At 37.8% G+C, this 19,774-nt stretch overlaps 2 protein-coding genes across 4 annotated transcripts in view; one reads left to right on the top strand and one right to left on the bottom strand.

Annotated features, from left to right (window-relative positions):
- Nucleotides 1-19,289, top strand: part of LOC126425114 (acyl-CoA:lysophosphatidylglycerol acyltransferase 1-like) — an 88,085-nt gene extending 68,796 nt beyond the window's left edge. For all 3 annotated transcript variants that reach the window (XM_050088044.1, XM_050088045.1, XM_050088046.1), the window contains 2 exons: nucleotides 2,449-2,594; nucleotides 14,302-19,289. In XM_050088044.1, coding sequence (XP_049944001.1) covers nucleotides 2,449-2,594; nucleotides 14,302-14,544 — 389 coding nt within the window. In that variant the 3' untranslated portion in view covers nucleotides 14,545-19,289. The remainder of the gene's footprint in view (nucleotides 1-2,448; nucleotides 2,595-14,301) is intronic.
- LOC126425113 (zinc finger protein 501-like) overlaps nucleotides 9,537-19,774 on the bottom strand; it is a 203,760-nt gene continuing 193,522 nt past the window's right edge. The window contains exon 6 of the mRNA XM_050088043.1: nucleotides 9,537-9,898. Within this exon, the coding sequence (XP_049944000.1) occupies nucleotides 9,658-9,898 (241 nt within the window). The 3' untranslated portion in view covers nucleotides 9,537-9,657. The remainder of the gene's footprint in view (nucleotides 9,899-19,774) is intronic.

Genomic DNA, 19,774 nt, shown 5'->3' on the forward strand with positions numbered 1-19,774 from the left:
ACTAAACATGACTTCAATACGCGCCAGTGGTGCCATCTTTCGGAATTTGCATGGACTTTTCAAATGCCCCTCATATTCCAACAGACAAAAAATCTTTTTTTACTTTGTCATCATTTTGTCAAGGCACTGCACTGACACCAACTGGTGGGTGCAATGCAGACTCTGTGTGGTAATGGGTCTATTCATGCCAGAGTTATACTTGTACTTGTAATGCTTTGGAAAATATAGAGCTTTGAAAAGAATGGATCATTTGTAGTAGCCCTATATATTGGTCAGCTTGCAGCTCACATTTTCTTTTAATTGCCACAAAATTGGGTCAGTAATCTACAAATCCTTCACAAGTTGACATATTTATGTGAATGGCAATTTACAGTGCTTGTTCTGATATTCTTGTAACTGAGTACATTATAATTTGTGGCGATTTTACAGCACATGACTGAATGCTGTAGATCTTGCGAAACTTGGCTCTCTGTTTCTCCTTGAGATCCATACTGATGTAGACAATGCCAGTCAGGTTGATGCTGTGTTCCTTGACTACAGAAAGGCATTTTACAGCGTCCCACTGTGCCAGTTAGCGAAAAAAAAATAATGAGCTTATCGAGTATCGAACCACATTTGCGACTTGATTCGAGACTTCTTACAGATCGAACTTGACACGTCTCTCTTAATGGATCAAAATTAACAGATGTAAAGGTAATTTTCAGAGTACCACAATGCAGTGTGCTAGACCATTACTGTTCATATTGTAAATAAATGATGTAGTAGAAAGCATCACAAGCTCTTTAAGACTGTTCGCAATGGGCAGTTGAAAATAATAAAGTAGCAATACCATAAGAGAGTATCATTTTGCAGAATGACATACAGAGGGTTGATGCATTGTGCAGGCTCTGGCAGTTGACCTGGACGTGAATAACATATTACGCGTAGGTAAAAAAAGAAATCTACTACTGTACAACTACACTATTGATAACAAATTGTTGGAAACAGTATCTACTGTAACCAGGCATAACTATCAAGAGCAACCTTAAGTGGAATGACCATATAAAACAAATAGTAGGAAAAGGGGATGCCAGACTGAGATTCGTATGAAGAGTGTGAAGGAAATGTAAATTGTCCACAAAAGAAGTGGCTTACAAGGCACTTGTTTGACTGATTCCTGGGTGGTGTTTATAAATCTGGGATCCTTACCAGGTAGGACTGATACATGAGGTAGAGAAGATAGTAGGGTGGTTTCATCACCATATCGTTTGGACAGTGTGAGAGCATTACAGAGATGCTTAATAAACTCCAGTGGCATACATTAAAAGAGAGGCATTGTGCATCGTGAAGAGGTTTACTATTGAAATTTTGAGAGAACACTTCCCGGGAAGAGTAGGACAACATATTACTCTCATGAAATGAACACGATGGAAAAAAATAGGTCAAAAAATTAGATCGAGTACATATGCTTTCCGACAATCACTCTTCCAGTGCGCCATTCGTGATAGGAGCAGGGAAAGAGGGATCAGTTAGTGGTACCAGAAGTATCCTCTGCCACACATCATTAGGTGACTTGCAGAGTATGATGTAGCAGTAGAATATGATTACGGCTATAAAGATTTGATATTGAATTACCATTATTCATCAGTGACTATCTTGAACAGCTCCACTGGCCACTCATATAGTTAAGGTTTTACAAAAGGTTAAAATACTGGTGACTTACATTTTTAATAATAGTAATATAGACAGTAATCATAGGTTACACTCCAATATATTCAGCAATGAAGTTCTTTTATCTTGACTATTGACTCTTCATTCTCAAAGTAGGATTAACATTCTTATCCAATCGAGCCCTCCAAGACTGTTATAGACATAGTATCCTATATTTTAGACATTTCATTAACAAACATCTTTCCAGCTATAATATTCGTATGTAGAGACAGAAAATCCATGGCTGCAAAATGATAGCACTGGATTTTAGAAAGCAATCCTTTGTAAAATTTGAATGCTGTGTCTTTAGACAAGAATAGTTCTGAATTACAGTATTTCTTAAACAAAATTGCGAAAGAAGAAAAATAAGACTTCAAAATGGGGACGGGGTATATCAGTCCTGAAACATGTTAAGTTTTGACAACACATGGTTTTACTGAATCTTAAAGATTGTTTCCTTAAGTAAAGTGTTGTTATGTAGAAATTTATATCTTTGTTATCCATCAAATGCAAGTTACATTTAGAACTAAAAAAGTAATGGACATGATTTGCTTCACATAAGCCCCAAAAAGCTTATCGCACCATTACCCATAGAAAGGACACCAGTTTTAAACCTTCAAAGCATGCTTCTAGTTGTGGTGTTAAGTTCCATTATATTTGTAGTACTGTCATATGTTAAACATTTAATATTGTTAATACTTACAGTAATTTATTCAGAACTTCATATTGAATTAATATGTGCCTTTCTTATTGCTTAAGGGAACACTAGTGGAAAGCTGAATTGGGTGCTGGATATCACAATTGCATATCCTGAAGGCAAGCCATTGGACTTGAGTGACATTATAACTGGGTATCGAAAACCTTGTAAAACATTTATGTTTTACAGATTGTTTCGTTGCAGTGAGGTAAGTATTGGTTTTTACTGAGTATTTGCTCCAGTACTTTGTCAGCCATATTTCTTAACTTAGTAAAACAGTTCTTTTTGTTATGATCCGTAATCTGAAGATTGGTTTGATACAGGTCTCCATAAAGTCTGTCCTGTGTAAGTCCTTTCACATCAGCATAACTACTGCGGCCTACATCCATTTTGACCTGTTTGCTGTAGTCACATCTTGGCCTCTACAATTCTCCCCCTATACACACACAGTCCCCCCCATCAACACATATATGCCTCATTGATGCCTTAGTCAAGTTGAGCCATAATGTTATTTTCTCCCCAATTCGATACAGCACCTTTTCGTTAGTTATACATTCTACCTGGTCCCCCAATCTTCAGCATTCTTCTGCAGCAACACATCTCAAAGCTGTTTATCCTCTTCTTGTCAGAATCATTTATTGCCCATGTTGCACTGCCATACAAGGCTACCTCCAAATAAATTCTTTCAGAAAAGTTGTCCTGTAGTCATCTCCTTCATTGTCTAGTTTCCTAAGCATCTCCTTATTTAATTCAAAAAAACTTCCAATACCTTTATTTTGCTTTTATTGATAATCGTTGTAGATTAACTTTTGATACCTGTACTTTATCCTTGCTGTCTCCAGAATTTTTCTAGAAAAAGGTGTATTCCAGTCAGCATCGTCATACTTTGAGCGTGCCCGAAGAAAATGGTGTGGGGTCCAATATTGTTCATTACACTTTCATATACTTCCTCTTTCCTTTCCAGAGTATTGCCTTTCAGGTTTATTTCCTTTGTTGCTATATACTCCTTCCACCTTTCAGTCTTCCTTTCTTTGTGTTGTATGGGCTTGTTATCTGGGCTCTTGATATTCATACAACTGCTTCTCTTTTCTGCAAAGGTTTCTCTAATTTCCTACATGTAACATCTGGCTTCCCCATTGTTATGCATGCAAGCAGTATGAATAGTAAACCTAAAGACAAAATTGTTTTGTACTAATACACTAAGCAGATTCAGAAGGATGTAGGTTGCAGTAGGTACTGGGAGATGAAAAAGCTTGCACAGGATAGAGTAGCATGGAGAGCTGCATCAAACCAGTCTCAGGACTGAAGACCACAACAACAACAACTATATTTGCACATGTTTGAGTATCAAGTTGCAGGTAACATTATGTTCAGGAAAACACAGTATCTCCGTGTAAAAAAATTAGATCAGATTATTTTAATGTTGGATAAAATAGTTAATTTGGAAAAAAATAGCAAAATGGGAGTAGTGGACTAGTAAAACAAAAGCAAATTTGGTTTTGAGGAAATGTCAGTATAGGACATATATATGAAAGAACAAGAAGAATCATTTTTCTTGTTGAAGGAGTGCAATTTTGGGAACTTTAAAATAAATAGCTGTACAATGTCACTTTATCGTGTGTGTGGAATAAATTTTATTTTTTAAAAAACTGTAGGTTAGGTTCCTTTTTTGTGACAAACTTGTTTACAAAATGGAAATTCCAGGATGGAAACAGCATGGAAAAATTTATGGCATAGTTCCAGGTGTTCAGCCAAGTCGCTCTTTCCGTTTTATGCCCAATATGTGAACATCCGACACGTTTTATTCGCATGCTGTGAGTTGTGGTATTATGTGTACATTCTGCTTGGATTCTAGCCACACAACAAACTATTGTCGGTCTCGCATGCTGTTTATAGCTCATTGTGAACTCAACTTCTGAAACACACTACGCCTTTTAAGGTTCATCTGTTTTTCAGGACTCGCGCTGATAATCCATGAAATAAACATTAGCTGTCAATGGTTCCCAGTTCTGGTGGACATATAAATAAAGCGCTGGAATGCAAACTTTGTTTAAATTGAAACTTCTATTTGTGTTTATTAGATTTTCCAGCATCTTTATTTCGAAAGATTCCTCAATTACACTGTCCTAGGAACTTTGAGTTTGAATCGCTATATTATGAGGGCCATTCAATAAGCAAAGCAACACTTTTTTTTCTCATCCTATTTAGGTTGAAAAAATTCGGGATTTGTTATGGGACATCGTGAAATACTACAGCTTCAGCTCCTGTCATTCCATGAAGTTCCAGTAGGTGGTGGCACTATACATAGCCTTCAAAATGTCATCTGTAATATCAGTGCATTCCAAGCAGAGTTCTACCATCGAGTTTCTTTTGGCAGAAAACAAGAAGACAGCCAATATTCTTAGGCGCTTCCAGAATGTCTACGGAGGCTGCCACTGTATGAAAGCACAGTGTCTGCAATCATCACAACTGGGTCATGTAAACATGTCTGATGTTCCACGTGCAAGCCGGCCGCACACAGCTGTGGCTCATCCAATGTTCGAATGTGCAAACACACGCATCCGAAGCGATCGACAGATCACACACACAAACACACACACACACACACACACACACACACACACACACACACACACCTCACTGCACAACTGGGGGTCTCTGCCGGTAGTGCAATGATCAACTCTTGAAGTGTATGTGTATTTTGCTGCTCTCAGGAAATTGAAGGAACGGCTTCAGTGTGTTCAGTACAATGGAAAAACAGCCAAAGTTGCAAATTTCACTTTTTATTATCTATATTCTCTATAACTTCTCATTTGCACTCTGTTATATGTATAATATATTTGTTATCTTGTCATAGTTCTTAAATTTTGGGAAATATCATTTTGTCTATATAGATAATTTGAAAATGGGTCCCACCCCAAAACTACTCTCAATAAAATAAAAAGTAAAACTCACATCTTTGGCTGTTTTCCAGTGTACCGGTTAAAACAAGGTGCTGCCCAGCAATAACTCCAGCATGCTGGAAGTTCGTTCAGCATGTTCATCGCCACAAAAATGGAAACAAAGTTCTCCTTGAAACTTCCTGGCAGATTAAAACTGTGTGCCGGACCAAGACTCAGACTCCATACCTTTTCCTTTTGTGGGCAAATGCTCTACCATCTGAGCTACCCAAGCAAGATTCATGCCCCGTCCTCACAGCTTGGAAGATAGGAGACGAGGTACTGGCAGTAGTAAAGCTGTGAGGATGGGGCGTGAGTCGTGGTTGGGTAGCTCAGATGGTAGAACACTTTTCTTCTATACTCAACCCCTTTTATAATCTCTCTTGCATTACTATATGTAGCAGTCAAATGAAAACCAGACACCCGCCATCACTGCTCAAGTGTAGACATTTATCCCAGTGGGAGACGAGATGATTATCCCTGTTTCATAGAACATGGTCGACCACTGATGGGTGTGGTTATGGATCCTTCAATATCCAACCACATTCTATTGAACAGGAACAGATTGTCATGTATCTCAGCAAGATAAATGTCTTTAACACACTTTCGAGTGACATTCCACAGTTCTGTTTTGGCAGGTGTTCGGCTTTCATTTGACTACCCTTCGTATTCCCCCCCCCCCCCCCCCCCCCTTCCCCTCTACAGCTGCTTACATCTCCCAATTAATTGTTATGGATGCTACTACCGATGCCTTCTTCTAAGTCAGTCTTGCACAGACTTCTTTCCTCACCTATTCATCATAGTATTTCATCTATTTCATCATCTTGTACTTTTCTGTCTCATTGGTAGAGTGTGTGCAGAATAACATGGCCATTTGCTGTCGCCATGGAATGAGTGCGGAGAGCAGCTGGAGGGGGGGGTGGGCGTTGTTGTGGGCAGGCACTGTGGGGGAAATGTCGAGCGCTAGAGGGGAAGTGCCATTCTAAACTGAAGCCTGTGCTCACATTTTTTTGTAAATGTTAAGTGGAGCACCTCCAAGCCCGTACTTGAATGAATGGTGACCGTTCAAGAAGATCTACAGTCAGCTTTGCTTTGGTTAAAATTCCACTGAAAGTGCAACAAAGTTAAATGGTGACCATTCAAGAAGATCTACAGTCAGCTCTGCTTTGGTTAAAATTTCACTGAAAATGGAACAAAGGCAGCAATTTATTTTCACCTGACTTGTTAACCATTTGTAACTTTCAGAGAAGCATCATGAATGGTGTATTTTGAGTAAAACCTACATTTCTCTTGTTGCTTTGTTAAAATTTGCTTCTTTTGCCAAAACACAATGGAGTTAACACAGTGTCACCTAAATAATATGTTGTGCATATGCAATTGCGATACAATTCTGTGTTTTGTTCCCGGTGTTGGCTGGAACAGCGTGAACGTGTGTTTACAAGCTATGGAAAGCAAGAGGGAACATTTCCAATATCTTAGAAGAATGCTGAAGATTAGATGGGTAGATCACATAACTAATGAGGAAGTATTGAATAGGATTGGGGAGAAGAGAAGTTTGTGGCACAACTTGACCAGAAGAAGGGATCGGTTGGTAGGACATGTTCTGAGGCATCAAGGGCTCACCAATTTAGTATTGGAGGGCAGCGTGGAGGGTAAAAATCGTAGAGGGAGACAGAGAGATGAATACACTAAGCAGATTCAGAAGGATGTAGCCTGCAGTAGGTACTGGGAGATGAAAAAGCTTGCACAGGATAGAGTAGCATGGCGAGCTGCATCAAACCAGTCTCAGGACTGAAGACCACAACAACAACAACAACATGCTATTTTACTATCATAAGGGGGAAACTTTCTCACAATGCTGATAGAAGATTGTGCTGTATATGGTGACAATGCAGTAATGACACAAATGCATCAAAAGTAGTTTAGTTGATTTCGGGCTCGGAATTTCATCCTAGCAGCTAAACCTCAGTCTGGACAGCCGATGGGTACAGGCATGGCATGGCTTAATGACATGATAGTCAACAGTCAATGAGTGACAACACAGATGTTGGCATTGGAGGTCAGTTGTTCGTGCTATTGTAGCCAGGAACTTGAAGAAATTGTGGTACATAAATATTCATGATGTGTGAGTTCCTTGTGAACTATAGTGAATTTTATGTAGCGTGTGTCCATCTGTGACTCCTTATCGAGACACAACCAGAATGCTCCTTTCCTGAAATGACTGGTAACTGGAGATGAGAAGTGGATCGCGTACAGCAATGCCTGGAAGAGTAAATTGTGGTGCAAGACAGGGCAGCCACTACTATTGGTTCCTAAACCAGAGCTGCATTCGAGAAAGGCTCTGCTATGCACCTGGTGGGATTTAAATGTGTACTGCATTACGAACTTTGTCCAAATGAGACTATCACTCCTGAGCGATACTGTTCATATTGGATGATCTCAAGGCAACCATTGGTGAGAAACAACCGGATTTGGGACACTGTCGTCCTTCACCACAACAACGCCAGACCACATACCTCTATGGTGATCCATCAAAAGCTGTGTTCTTTTGAGTGGGATTGTTACTCCAACCATTATATTTGCCAGATGTTGCTCCTTCCAACTTTCACCTATATCGTTCCCTGCAAAATTTCGTAAATGATAAACTTATCATCTCCTTGGAGGACTGCAGACTGAACTTTGAAGAGTTTGCCAACCTGTAAATCCCCACATTTTTGAATGCTGGCATTTATAAGCTTCCAGGGGAGTGTATTGTTGGCAATAACCATGTATACAGTAGGAAATAAGAATGTCTGGGAACACACCTCCCTGCAGCACAGATACAACAGAGTGGTTGCCGGCCTGTCTGCTTACACACTTCACTCAAAAGGTCATGCACAATATAGGCAGATTGGTTTTTACAAAACAACTGTGCTGCAGGGAGGTGTGTTCCCAGACATTCTTTGTGATTGCACTGTAACAAAAAGCGAACAAACTTAGGAGACAACCCAAACTACAACTTCCTACATATCACTCTTGTAGGAGTCAAGGAAATTAGATTAGACTAATTGAGTGTTCATGGAGATGTTTAAGCAGTCATTCCTCCCGGTGCTCCAGACACGTATGGAATGAGAAGAAGCCTTAGTAATTGGTGGAATAGAAGTACCCTCTTCTGAGCATTACCCAGTGGTGGGGGGGGGGGGGGGGGGGGGGGCTATAGGTGTAGCAATTACACAGGTAAATTGAAAGTAAGAGATTGTTAACTGGGACCAGGGAATCGCCACATACGGTTCCTCAATGGTAAAGTTTTATTGAGGTTCAATCATTGATGTGATAACATGTATAGAGAGCCTGTAGAAATTAAGAGAAACAAAAAAGCTTTAATAGAAGCTTTAATTAGATGAGCAATGGGTCTTACAAGGGAAACCCTGCATAGGTCACTCTGACACAGATGAAGCTTAGACTAACCTTAGCACGGTGAAAGAAATGGAAAAAGCAAAGGAACACCTATTTTGGTGCCAACACTCAATAGTTTCCAAGAAAATGATCGTTAAAGTTTCAGTACCAGTTTATCAGTCTGCTCGTACAGTGTAAAAACAAGTAAGTTGGTAGTGTAGTGGCTAAGGGCACAGTTTCAGGATTTTGTGCCCCATGTTTAAATCCAATCTTACGTGTGCCCCCCTCACTCCTTCCTCTCTCTCTCTCTCTCTCTCTCTCTCTCTCTCTCTCTCTCTCTCTCTCTTTCTATCTATCTAGCTTCTGTTGTTGCAGAAGGAAGTGACATCAATATTTCTTACACACACTGTGAAATACAGTGGAATTATTGACAAAAGAAATAAGTATTTCAAAACTCACTAAAAACAGATTTCATCATCAAAAATCATATATAACTTTATACTATTATTAAACAATGGATTGTTTGTTAATGAAATAGGAATACTGATATTTTTCACTAACCCTCACTCAGCAGCATCTACAGTTATGACTTCAGCAGTACCAGCAGGGTGCAAATTAGCTACAGCTGTGTTTTCAGAGTTATAAACATAAGATGTAGCTACAAAATAAACATAATCAAAGAACAGTTTAATGTAAATGTTGGCATATAATATTTAATAGTGTCTGAATTGGTACAAAAATTATATTAGACCTATAAATAAAAGAAATGTAACATTATTCCAAAATTGGACAGTAATCTTTACGTATAAGATATTTAAGTAAACTTAAAAGCACAATAAAGCAGAAAATATAACAAAAGGTAATAGTATTTACTAATAAGAAAAACAGAATTATTTTTTATTCGGCTTATATGGAAAGAAAACCATATAAGCCATGAACAGAACAGAACTATACCATTCACTTGTTACACATTTTGTCAGATACAATGATTTTATTCAGAATCCGGTATTTGGAGCCACCCTCACAATTTTCACTTACAGTAGTGCTGTTCAAGTGATCTGCATACCCGAAACAATGACAGGTACTACATTTTATAGGTGTAAATTTGTTCTTAGCACATCTTCCTCTCTTCCTTGCTGATGAAGTTTCTTGTACTTCTTCATCATGTGGCCTAACCACCTCAAAAATGCCTTCACACCTAGCGACAGAAACACAATAGTTGATGTAACAATTAGTAAGATTTCATCATCTGAAAGCCAAATTTTTGTGAATGTTTTTGTACTGACTAGATCATTTTTATGATTGGTTTTGCAGATTATGCTATGTTGAGTAGTGCCAGTGTCCATTTCCTTGTCACTTCGAAATGCTGCTTGTGATTCAGGAAATGCTGTATGTGCCACATAACTGGTATAATGCGTCTGCCTTCATCAAATTATAATCTAAAATTATGGTAGGCTTCCCTATCTCTTCATCCTCAGCTTCATCATCATGCATCATTGAAAGGAATAACACAGATTCTTTTTAGAAACATGCGAGGCTAGAGTTATGGCTTTCTGAAAGCCAAAAATGTTAGAAGCAACTGCACAATCTTTGTATGGTAGAAACTGCGTAGACACTTATCTTCTTCTGCAGTGTACCAAAAGTAACAATGCCTTTCTGTTGGAGACAGAAAGCTAATGAATAATCAGTGTACCAATTATCAGTAGTCATATTTCTGTTTGACCTTGAAATTGGCTTTGTCTGTCTGTACATCATCAGGGGGCTTATTTGATTGGCAGAAAGGTACATCTGGTTGTTTCCCACAACAAACTTCTAAATTGGAAATAAAGAAAGTTTTGGTATCACATAGAGCATAAAAATTCATGTCACACTTGGTAGGTTTATTTAGAATGCAAGACAGGGAAAGGGCTAAGCTGTAGGGAAAGTCAAGATAATATGCCATATCAACGATAACCAAGAAGGAACAATAAGATTGGAAGACTTAGAACAAAGTGCATGAATTAAAAAGGGTGTCTGTAGTCTTCTGCCCCTGCTGTTCAATCTGTACACCAAAGAAACAATGATGAAAATAAAAGAAAGGTTCAAGAGTAGGATTAAAATCCAAGGTGAATGAATGTCCTTGTTGAGATTCCCCAGTGACATTGTTATCCTCAGTGAATGTGAAGGCCGGCCGCTGTATCCGAGCGGTTCTAAGCGTTTCAGTCCGGAATGTCACTACTGCTACGGTTGTAGGTCCGAATCCTGCCTCGGGCATGGATGTGTGTGATGTCCTTAGGTTAGTTAGGTTTAAGTAGTTCTAAATCTAGGGGACTGATGACCTCAGATGTTCAGTCCCATAGTGCTTGGAGCCATTTTTTGAATGTGAAGAATTACAGAACCTGTTGAATGGAATGAACAGGCTAATGAGTGCAGAATATTGATTGAGAGTAATCGAAGAAAGAGAGGAAGTAATGAGAACAGTGAGAAACTTGACATCATAATTGGTGAGCACGAATTAGGTGAAGTTAAGGAATTCTGCTACCTAGGCAGCAAAATAACACATGACAAATGGAGCAAGTAGTAGATAAAAAGCAGACTAGCACTGGTAGAAAGGGCATTCCAGGCCATGAGAAGTCTACCAGTATCAAGGATAGGTTATAATTTGAGGTAGAAATTTCTGAGAATGTATGTGTGGGACATGGCATTGTATGGTAGTGAGACATTGATTGTGGGAAAATCAGAACCGAAGAGAATAGATGTATTTGAGATTTGGTGCTACAGAAGAATGTTGAAAATCAGGTAGACTGATAAGGTGAGGAATGAGGTGGTTCTCTACGAAATCAGCAAGGAAAGGAATATACAGAAAACACTGACGGAAGAAGAAACAGGATGATAGGGCATCTGTTAAGACATCAGAGAATAACTTCCACAGTTCTAGAAGAAGCTGTAGAGGGCAAAAACTGTAGATGAAGACAGAGATGGGGATACATCCTGCAAGTAATGGAGGACGTAGCTTACCAGTGCTACTCTGAGATCAAAAGGTTGGCACAGAGAGGAACTTGTGGCGGACCACATGAAACCAATCAGAAGACTGATGACTTAAAAAAGATTGTTAAATATCTGCTAGAGTTGTAGTAGCTCTGACAATTCTGTGTAAGTAGATCAAGGATTTTTTGTAATGGTGCTAGCTTCTGAGTAGTTCTTTATCATTAAACTTTATGGATGTCAAAACTTGTAAAAATCTTCCATAGCTCATACATTCCCTTTCCTTTCTTCATTCCTGTCATACAGAGTAAACCCATTACTGCTTTGATTTCCTCTTTTGTTACTTCTCATAAGTCCCTATCTTTTGAATAATTAGTGTCTGTTTTTGTCATATGTAGTAGATGTAATTACTGCACCACTCATATTAGAATCTGTCACAAATGAGAGAGTTTGCGTCTCTGACCTCACGCCCACTTACTTTCTCTCCTGGACTGGGGAAGATTTTCCTGCTTTCTTTTTCAGTGTTTGGGATTACTGCTTGTCTGGAGTTTCACTCCACAGAGTAGCACATAAATATTGGCATGGTCTTCTAATCAGATTCATTGCCACTGAAAAACTGTTCATAATCCAAATTATGAATTATTATCGTGAATTACAATTTCCTCCTGGTCATCTGACAAGGAGTCCAGACAAATTTGACAAAGATCTTCATTAGTTGTCAAAAGATTTTGTATTTCCTCATCTGGTAGACCCATACAGTTTCTGTGGGATCTGATGAGGAAATTGTACAGTAGGGTAATATTCATTTTTGCATTGTGTAAGAAATTTGTGAAGAGTTAAACATATCTTTATGAAATGAAGTTAATTTTTGGAGCATCCTAATATATATTTAAATTTTCTATAATGAGTCATTACTAAACAGAGCCACAAAATCGATTTGCAAGGAAAACTATACATATTGTTAAACAGTTTAAATCTACTTTCATGACAGACAGTGCAGTGCAAATCTGCACCAGTTGTGCATTTTCTAATTCAACTTTATTTAGGCAGACACACAAGAAAATCAGAAACTTCAGTAGCTTCATTGTTAAAGCTTTATGGGGCGTGGGGTGGGGTGGGGGGGCAAAGCTGGTAGTATATTTGCACCAGCACTGCTGTTCAAGTGTTTAAAAGTAATTCCATTAAATTGTACACCATTGCTTCAGCCCTGCGACTTTCACTGACGGGTGAAGAATTACATCCGCTCATTACTGAAGTGCCTATGCCCATGGCACGGCAAAGGAAAGTCACAAATAGAAGCAATGCAACTAAAATACATGCGTCGACCATTGTCAGCTGTAGGCTCCAGCTTTCTAGAAAATGCTTTGAAACACGTGCTATTTGCTTCAAAATAATTGACAGATCGCAGCGCATTCAGGAACATTAACGAGGTTGCTTTTCATAATAAAACATGTGACTGCAGAATATGTGCATTTACACAATGCTCGTGTGCCTCCAAATTTTTATACTTTGGGTGTTTTTGTGATATCGCCATGAGGAATGCACTGGGTCTATTGAAGTATAAAAGTAAAAATTGAAAGGCACATGTTCTTCGTTTTCAGTAACTGTTAATGATATAAGATTGTATAAGGTTTCTGATGATAAAACTTATTTTCAAGAATATCATAAATGCTGATTTCCTTAATCATCAGTGACAAGACCCGCCACTGTTGTAAACATTTTTATTTCTTAGAAGGAATGCACAACCCAGTTCCAGGGCCTGTGTCCAATCTTCAGATGTGTATAAAATGTGAACCCATAAAAGTTCAACAACAGAGGTCAAATTAGTTTTAAATGGCACATTCTTGGTAGATGGCATAAAACAGGAGTCCCTCTCAATACATAGGCCTGGCTTGAAAGCCTCTCGCAGAGCAGGACAAAGGTCTGGACATAAGGGCATGCTAAACATGGATCAGTATAAACTTAGATAGGCAGTCTTTTGAACAAAATGCTGCATACATGCCCATCAGGCCCATGCCAAGCACACAGCAAAGTTGAAATATTAGTGGGAGAAGCTGTGTGGCCAGAAGTGAAAGACGACTGTGTCGAGATGCACATGAGCGCGTGCGCCGACATCGGCCACCAACGCTGCTGCTGTTACCTGTCCAGACATCATCCCTAATACACGCTTCAGAATATCTCGGTTATTTGTGTTTTTCGATTATTTGTACATCTTCTCCCCCACATTACCCCAAATAATTGGAGTGTCCTGTATTCTCAAGTTAACTAGTTTCAGGAAAATCAAAGTATTATGCTACTACAAAGTCTGAATGCGTGGTGTCAATATACCTAACTCGACCAATTAGCTCAGTCAAAGCTATCTGTATCATACTGTCGTAAAGTTTTCAGGTGTTAATAATTTTTAGTTAATGCTGGCTTCAGCAAAATTAATTACCCCAATAAAAGCAGGACATTGAACAGAAAAGCCTGAATAATGAATTTTAGTGAGGCAAAGTTCAGTGAAAGTACTTATTACTTATTGTAGATACTTGACTAAAAAGTTAAAAATGGGTTCATTATTAGTGGAGGTGCAACAAGGGCAAATAGAAGATTCCACATATTGCTCTCTTTCAATTGTGCTCTCATTTCCTTTTGCAGGTACCTCAGGAACACGATGCCATGGCTCATTGGCTGTATGATCGTTTTGCAGAGAAGGAGAAACTGCTGGAAGCTTTCTACAGAACAGGAGAATTTCCTAGCCAAGAGTTCTGCTCCCATCCGAAGCCACCACAGGAAGTTCAGCAAGATGGTTTCAGATTTTTTGTGCTGCATGTGTTGTTCATTACGTCCACAATTCTGCATTTGCGGTTGTTATCGTATGCAGCATCTTTTGTGTGGTAGTGAATGCTGGCCTTACTTTAGTCATTTTTCTAACAGTCTCGCCGAGTCTCGCAATTTCTGTAAAACGGAGAAGGAAAGGAAAGGACCGATTAAGAGGTGTAACTGTCGGTTTACACCTCATTTGATACTAACATTTTTTACATTTAGAGATACTGAGTTGTCCTTATTGGCGAGACTCTCGTATTGGGTGCAGCGACTGTGATGGTAAATTACTTTTTTGTTTGTTTTATCACTTGTAAAGTCCTGCAGTACTGTTATGTAGAGGCACATAGCTGGTATATTGTTGCAACCCACCACACATCACCCACACACTGTGAAGATGTTGCTTTGGATTTTAACACCGATAATTAATCAGATTGTTTGTATCATTTTGGGTGGAGTAATTGTTGAGACTGGAACTTGGCAGCAGCCGTATATTAAATTACATCAATCATGCAGAAGCACAGAAAATGTTGTCATGAGCTGTAAATACATGGAATGTGATGGAATATCTACACTTAAGTTAATTATACTTTGTGAATAAACATTCGGTGTTTCTTTTGATGTGCAGGTGATTTGTTACTGGCTGGCAAGATTGTGGTGGGATCATATGTGATTTAAGTAGAATCTTTATCACGGTAGGAAAAGACCAGTTAGGAGAAAAACTGAGAAAATTTCTGTGATGAGGATTGTATATACGTACTTGTAGGAAAGAGTCTGTCAGATTGCTGTAGAATTAATTTATGATTATATTAAAAGCAGGAAAAATATTTGTGCTTTAGACATGGAGTATGTTTTGTTTTGGAGACAGAACAGTGCTGTATGGGAGAACATTTGTGTTTCTTCCTGTGCTGTAACATAAAATGGAATACATTTTGTAAGGAAACATGTTTGTTGCATTCATGGGAATAGTGACAAATGAAATGTGCAATAACCTGATCTTAATTATGCTGATTTGCTCATTAACTTAGATCCACAATTTTACACTTCTGTAAATTATTTCCACAGCTCTCATATTGTGTAGTGTGGAACATCACAATGGACATTAAGATGGGTTTTCATGTTTTTGTAGGTGAAATTTTAATGGTGTTGTGCAACATTTTGTTGTATCATTGAGAAAGTGATACAGAATATTCTGTAGTAGAAAAAATCAATCTATCTTATATTCATAGCCCCTTTTTTCCTAACATTATTGTTACCACGTTCCTGTTAGCATCATATCGTAAGTAATGTTCAGAAATTGCTGCGTATCTGTTAAAATCTCATTGTTGATTGGTATGAATACTTACTACTTTTAAGTTTTCACCTTTATAGATAATACTTTCTTCTTCTCTAATAACAATAACGTTAACCACAAAGCTATTTTACATTTGGGAACTGTAGATGAACAATAGCAAAGATTGGTGATGGTTTGTGCTAATGCTATGAAAACTTGGTCATTTGTACAAAAGTCTTGTTAAGTTTTAGACCTCAGTCTGTAGTTATCAGAAATACTACAGCTGCAAATTGAACTTTCCTTATTGTTTATACATTGTGTGGTTACAAAACTGTCATACAACATTGCTTTAACATTGGTATTGTAATGAATTCGGAAGCATACATCACATAGCCTTAGGTATCTCAACCCCCCCCCCCCCCCCCTCCCGCCGCTCATGTATGTACGAGTGTGGCCGAACAAACAATGTCTCCTCCCTCTACCCAACTGAATTATTATGTAATGAATTTTGTTGCAGCGATGCTCTGTCCAAATTGTAGTCCAGTAGCAGATAGATTCATAGTGTTAATAACGATGTGTTAAATTGGAAGATGAATGGGAAATGAGACTGCTGAGTGAAATCAGTATCTGTACAAGAAACATGTCTGCTAAACTTTGCGCGAAGTGTTCCTTATACCCACTTCAGTGTTGGGACGGAAACGTTTATTATTATTGTTATTATTTATTTGTTATCTTACTGCTTCTGTGGTTGAAAATAGTATTGCCGTCCTAAAGTGTTTTACACTATTAGTAGACAAACTGATAAGGATTCAAGCTAAATGTGAAAAAGACAATTTTGTGAAATTGTTTTGTTCATCCTATTTGGAAGTTAGATATAATATTGTTGAGAAATGTAAGTGGTACTAGCTGTTTGGTATGGAAAATGACTCTAAATAACTTTCACATTTATAATATGCTTTATTTGCTGGAATTATTTATAAATATCAATTCCTAGTAATATTGTGCGTTATATCACTTATTACATTTCTTGTGACGTGTAATTTTCACGTTGCCTAGTCAGAGACAAAAAATTCTGAGGTTGATGAATATAACAGTGCTATCACTGGAAGTGAAACTTGTGAGAATGAGATGCAGCCAGAGTGGACTAGATGTTATCAGAGCCAGAAAACTATATACCTAATTTTATTACAAAATACTTTTTTCTTGCTGAAGTACTATAATCTACAGGGGAAAAGAGAATAGACTCATGACTTCAATGCGTAAATGATTTAGTGTTGTTGGAAGTAGTTTTGTTGATTGTCAGCTGACCAGACTAATTTTAAAATATTTTTTGTGGAAGATTGACAGTTTTAATTCAATTTTAATGCAAGCAATGGGCATAAAATGCTTGGTGTGATCCAATGTGCTCCTTGCAGCATATGTTGCAGTATGATGAACAGTCCAGTCAGTGGCAGTGTTGAATAAAAAATTTTAATATAGTTTTGTACATTTGCTACTTTGAGTTGAGATCCATAGGGTGCCAATATTGTTTCCCTCCATGAGAAGTTGTTTATAAATACTGACTGTCACAGTGATGATTGCAGATAGGTTCAAAATTGTGTATTCTGTACTCTGGTGCCTTAATGTAAGTTTGGAATATCTTGTGCTGCAACTATGCCCATCTTGCACGAGAAGTTGCTGCACTTACAATTTGTGACACAGATGACAGTTAATCTTATGACATAGCAGTCGAGTGCCTTATATGGAATATAATTTCTTATTACTGGCTACAGTTCCATGTTAAAGTGATGTTTGGTGGTGTAGTTTCGGTTCGCTTCTGGAATAATTGCATAATTAGTTGGAGGGGGAAAATTGCATTCTTCGGGCATCTGTGTTTCACTTGGTATTTGTATAGGAATAGACTAGAAATTTGCTATTATATTACACAAATTGTGTGTGAGGTCGTCCAGCAGATTTGAATGTCATGAGTCGTGGGATATGTATTTGGCAGTGGGGCAAATATACTATGAGGTATGATGGTTTGAAGCATTTTTAACATTTCTCATGTGCATGAAGGGCATAGTTAAACATTTTAATTTGTACATTCCATATAAAATTAGCTGCATTTTTACAACTTTTTTCTTTTTCTGAAATTCAGCAATGAGATAACAGAAATAAAAAAAATGGTGGCATGGGATATAAAATTAATCTGCAAACACTTGATTTAGATCAGTGTTCATTTCTGCAATGCTAGTCATTCAAGTGATTACTTTCTGTGTTTATTTACCTGTGTGGAAAGAAATTACTGCAGAATGTTGACTGACCAGGATATAGATTGTGTTTAATAATTGGACTTAATGTAGTTTTGTAATTTTTGGAGACCATGTACAAATTACATTTTCCCCCATTCTCGCTTGTGATACACTATTATTTGTACATATCGATCTAGAACTTGTGTTTTTAGTGAAATGGGAATATGGTAATTTTTTTTGATGTGCTTGTTGTATATTGGGTAATAAGTTATTTTATGACTGTAATGATATTTATTGTGGAAAAAAGGAGGGCAAATACTGTAATTTTAACTGTGTAAATAGACGTAATGTCCCTGGTGCTATAAATCTGGTGCAGATATGCTTCTGATATCACTGTAAAGTTCATTCTGTCAGCTTGACACCTTCTAACAGAATGTAGACTTGGGCAGTAAGTGCAACAGTAAAGAGAGCTGTTGAAGCATTGCCACTGGATTTCGAATAACTGTGTGGTCTGGGACAGTAAAAAGGACACATGTAATGCCACTTACAAAATCATGTGGTAGCTGGGAGAAGAAAACAAAAGGATGCAAAAGCATGTCAGAGCTTCCTGTTAAAAAGTTCTGTATCTTGCCAGTAGCATATACATGCTATGCAATGTTATTAGTTATGTGGAAATTATAAAGGAAAGTGAGTTCTATTTTCTTGTGCAGTTGGAAGTGTCTGCATCAGACATTTTAAGTATAGGAATAAACAGTCGTTAATGGTTATTAGAAGCAAACTTCTAGAACTGATTTTGAAATTGGCTTGTGATGTAAAAGTTTCGAAAATTGTGCTCACAAGAGTGAAGACTCTTCACAGTTAGAGAAAAATAAACTTTCTTAGACTAAATGATTTTAGATTAATTAAATGTCTTAAACAAGATTTACAATTGCGCCACATTCCACAATTTAATACACGAATTTCACAACAATTTATGGTTGGGAAAATACGTGTGGCACTTAGAATAGCTCACCCAAAATAACTGAATATTATGTATTTTCCATCTTGCCATTATTCGAGAATCACATTGAACTGTGTGAGCTCCTGCCACATTTAGAAACTAGCCATTTTAAGTAGTTCAGCTATTGTTTCCCCTCTTGTGAGTTTTTGCAAAAGTACGTTTTTTGTGTGTTTAAAGTACTGGCTTTCTGAATAAAATTGACATAGCTTGTTGAAAATAATGGGACTGTGTACATTTTTGACTTAAAATCTGTTGCTGCTTATGAAAATATTGTTTTTAAGTTCTGGAGGAAAAAACAATAAAACTGTGGTAAATTTTTTTATGCTAGATATTCTTTTGCAGAAGTATGCAAACTACATGACTAACTATTGTTGCACGAGCCATCATCATCATCATCCTTATCCATAACTGCTTCACTATGTAATGCCAGATCTACAAACAAATTAGGGGTACTGTTATGGGAACCAGTCGGACTTCATTGTATGCCATGTTATTCATGAGGCACATGGAAGAGGATCCTTCAACACCCACAAGCTGGGTCAAGTGGTGTGGACTGTCATAGAAAAAACTGACTCCTGCAATAACTAAACTCCTTTCCCAAACCGCAACATACCTGATCCTGTCTAAATCTAAAGCCGCCTCAACCACCATTGGCAACCAGCTCATTGAAGTTCACATCCAAACCTCAGTACAAGTGGAAATAAACAGGTGATGAACTTCGTCCTTTCTGCATTTTTTCTTTTACATAAGGGAAAAGAAAGTATCATTACTACTTAATAGGAAATACCAATCCACCAGAACTGT

The sequence above is a fragment of the Schistocerca serialis genome, chromosome 10 (assembly GCF_023864345.2).
Source record: "Schistocerca serialis cubense isolate TAMUIC-IGC-003099 chromosome 10, iqSchSeri2.2, whole genome shotgun sequence".
Classification (NCBI taxonomy): domain Eukaryota; kingdom Metazoa; phylum Arthropoda; class Insecta; order Orthoptera; family Acrididae; genus Schistocerca; species Schistocerca serialis.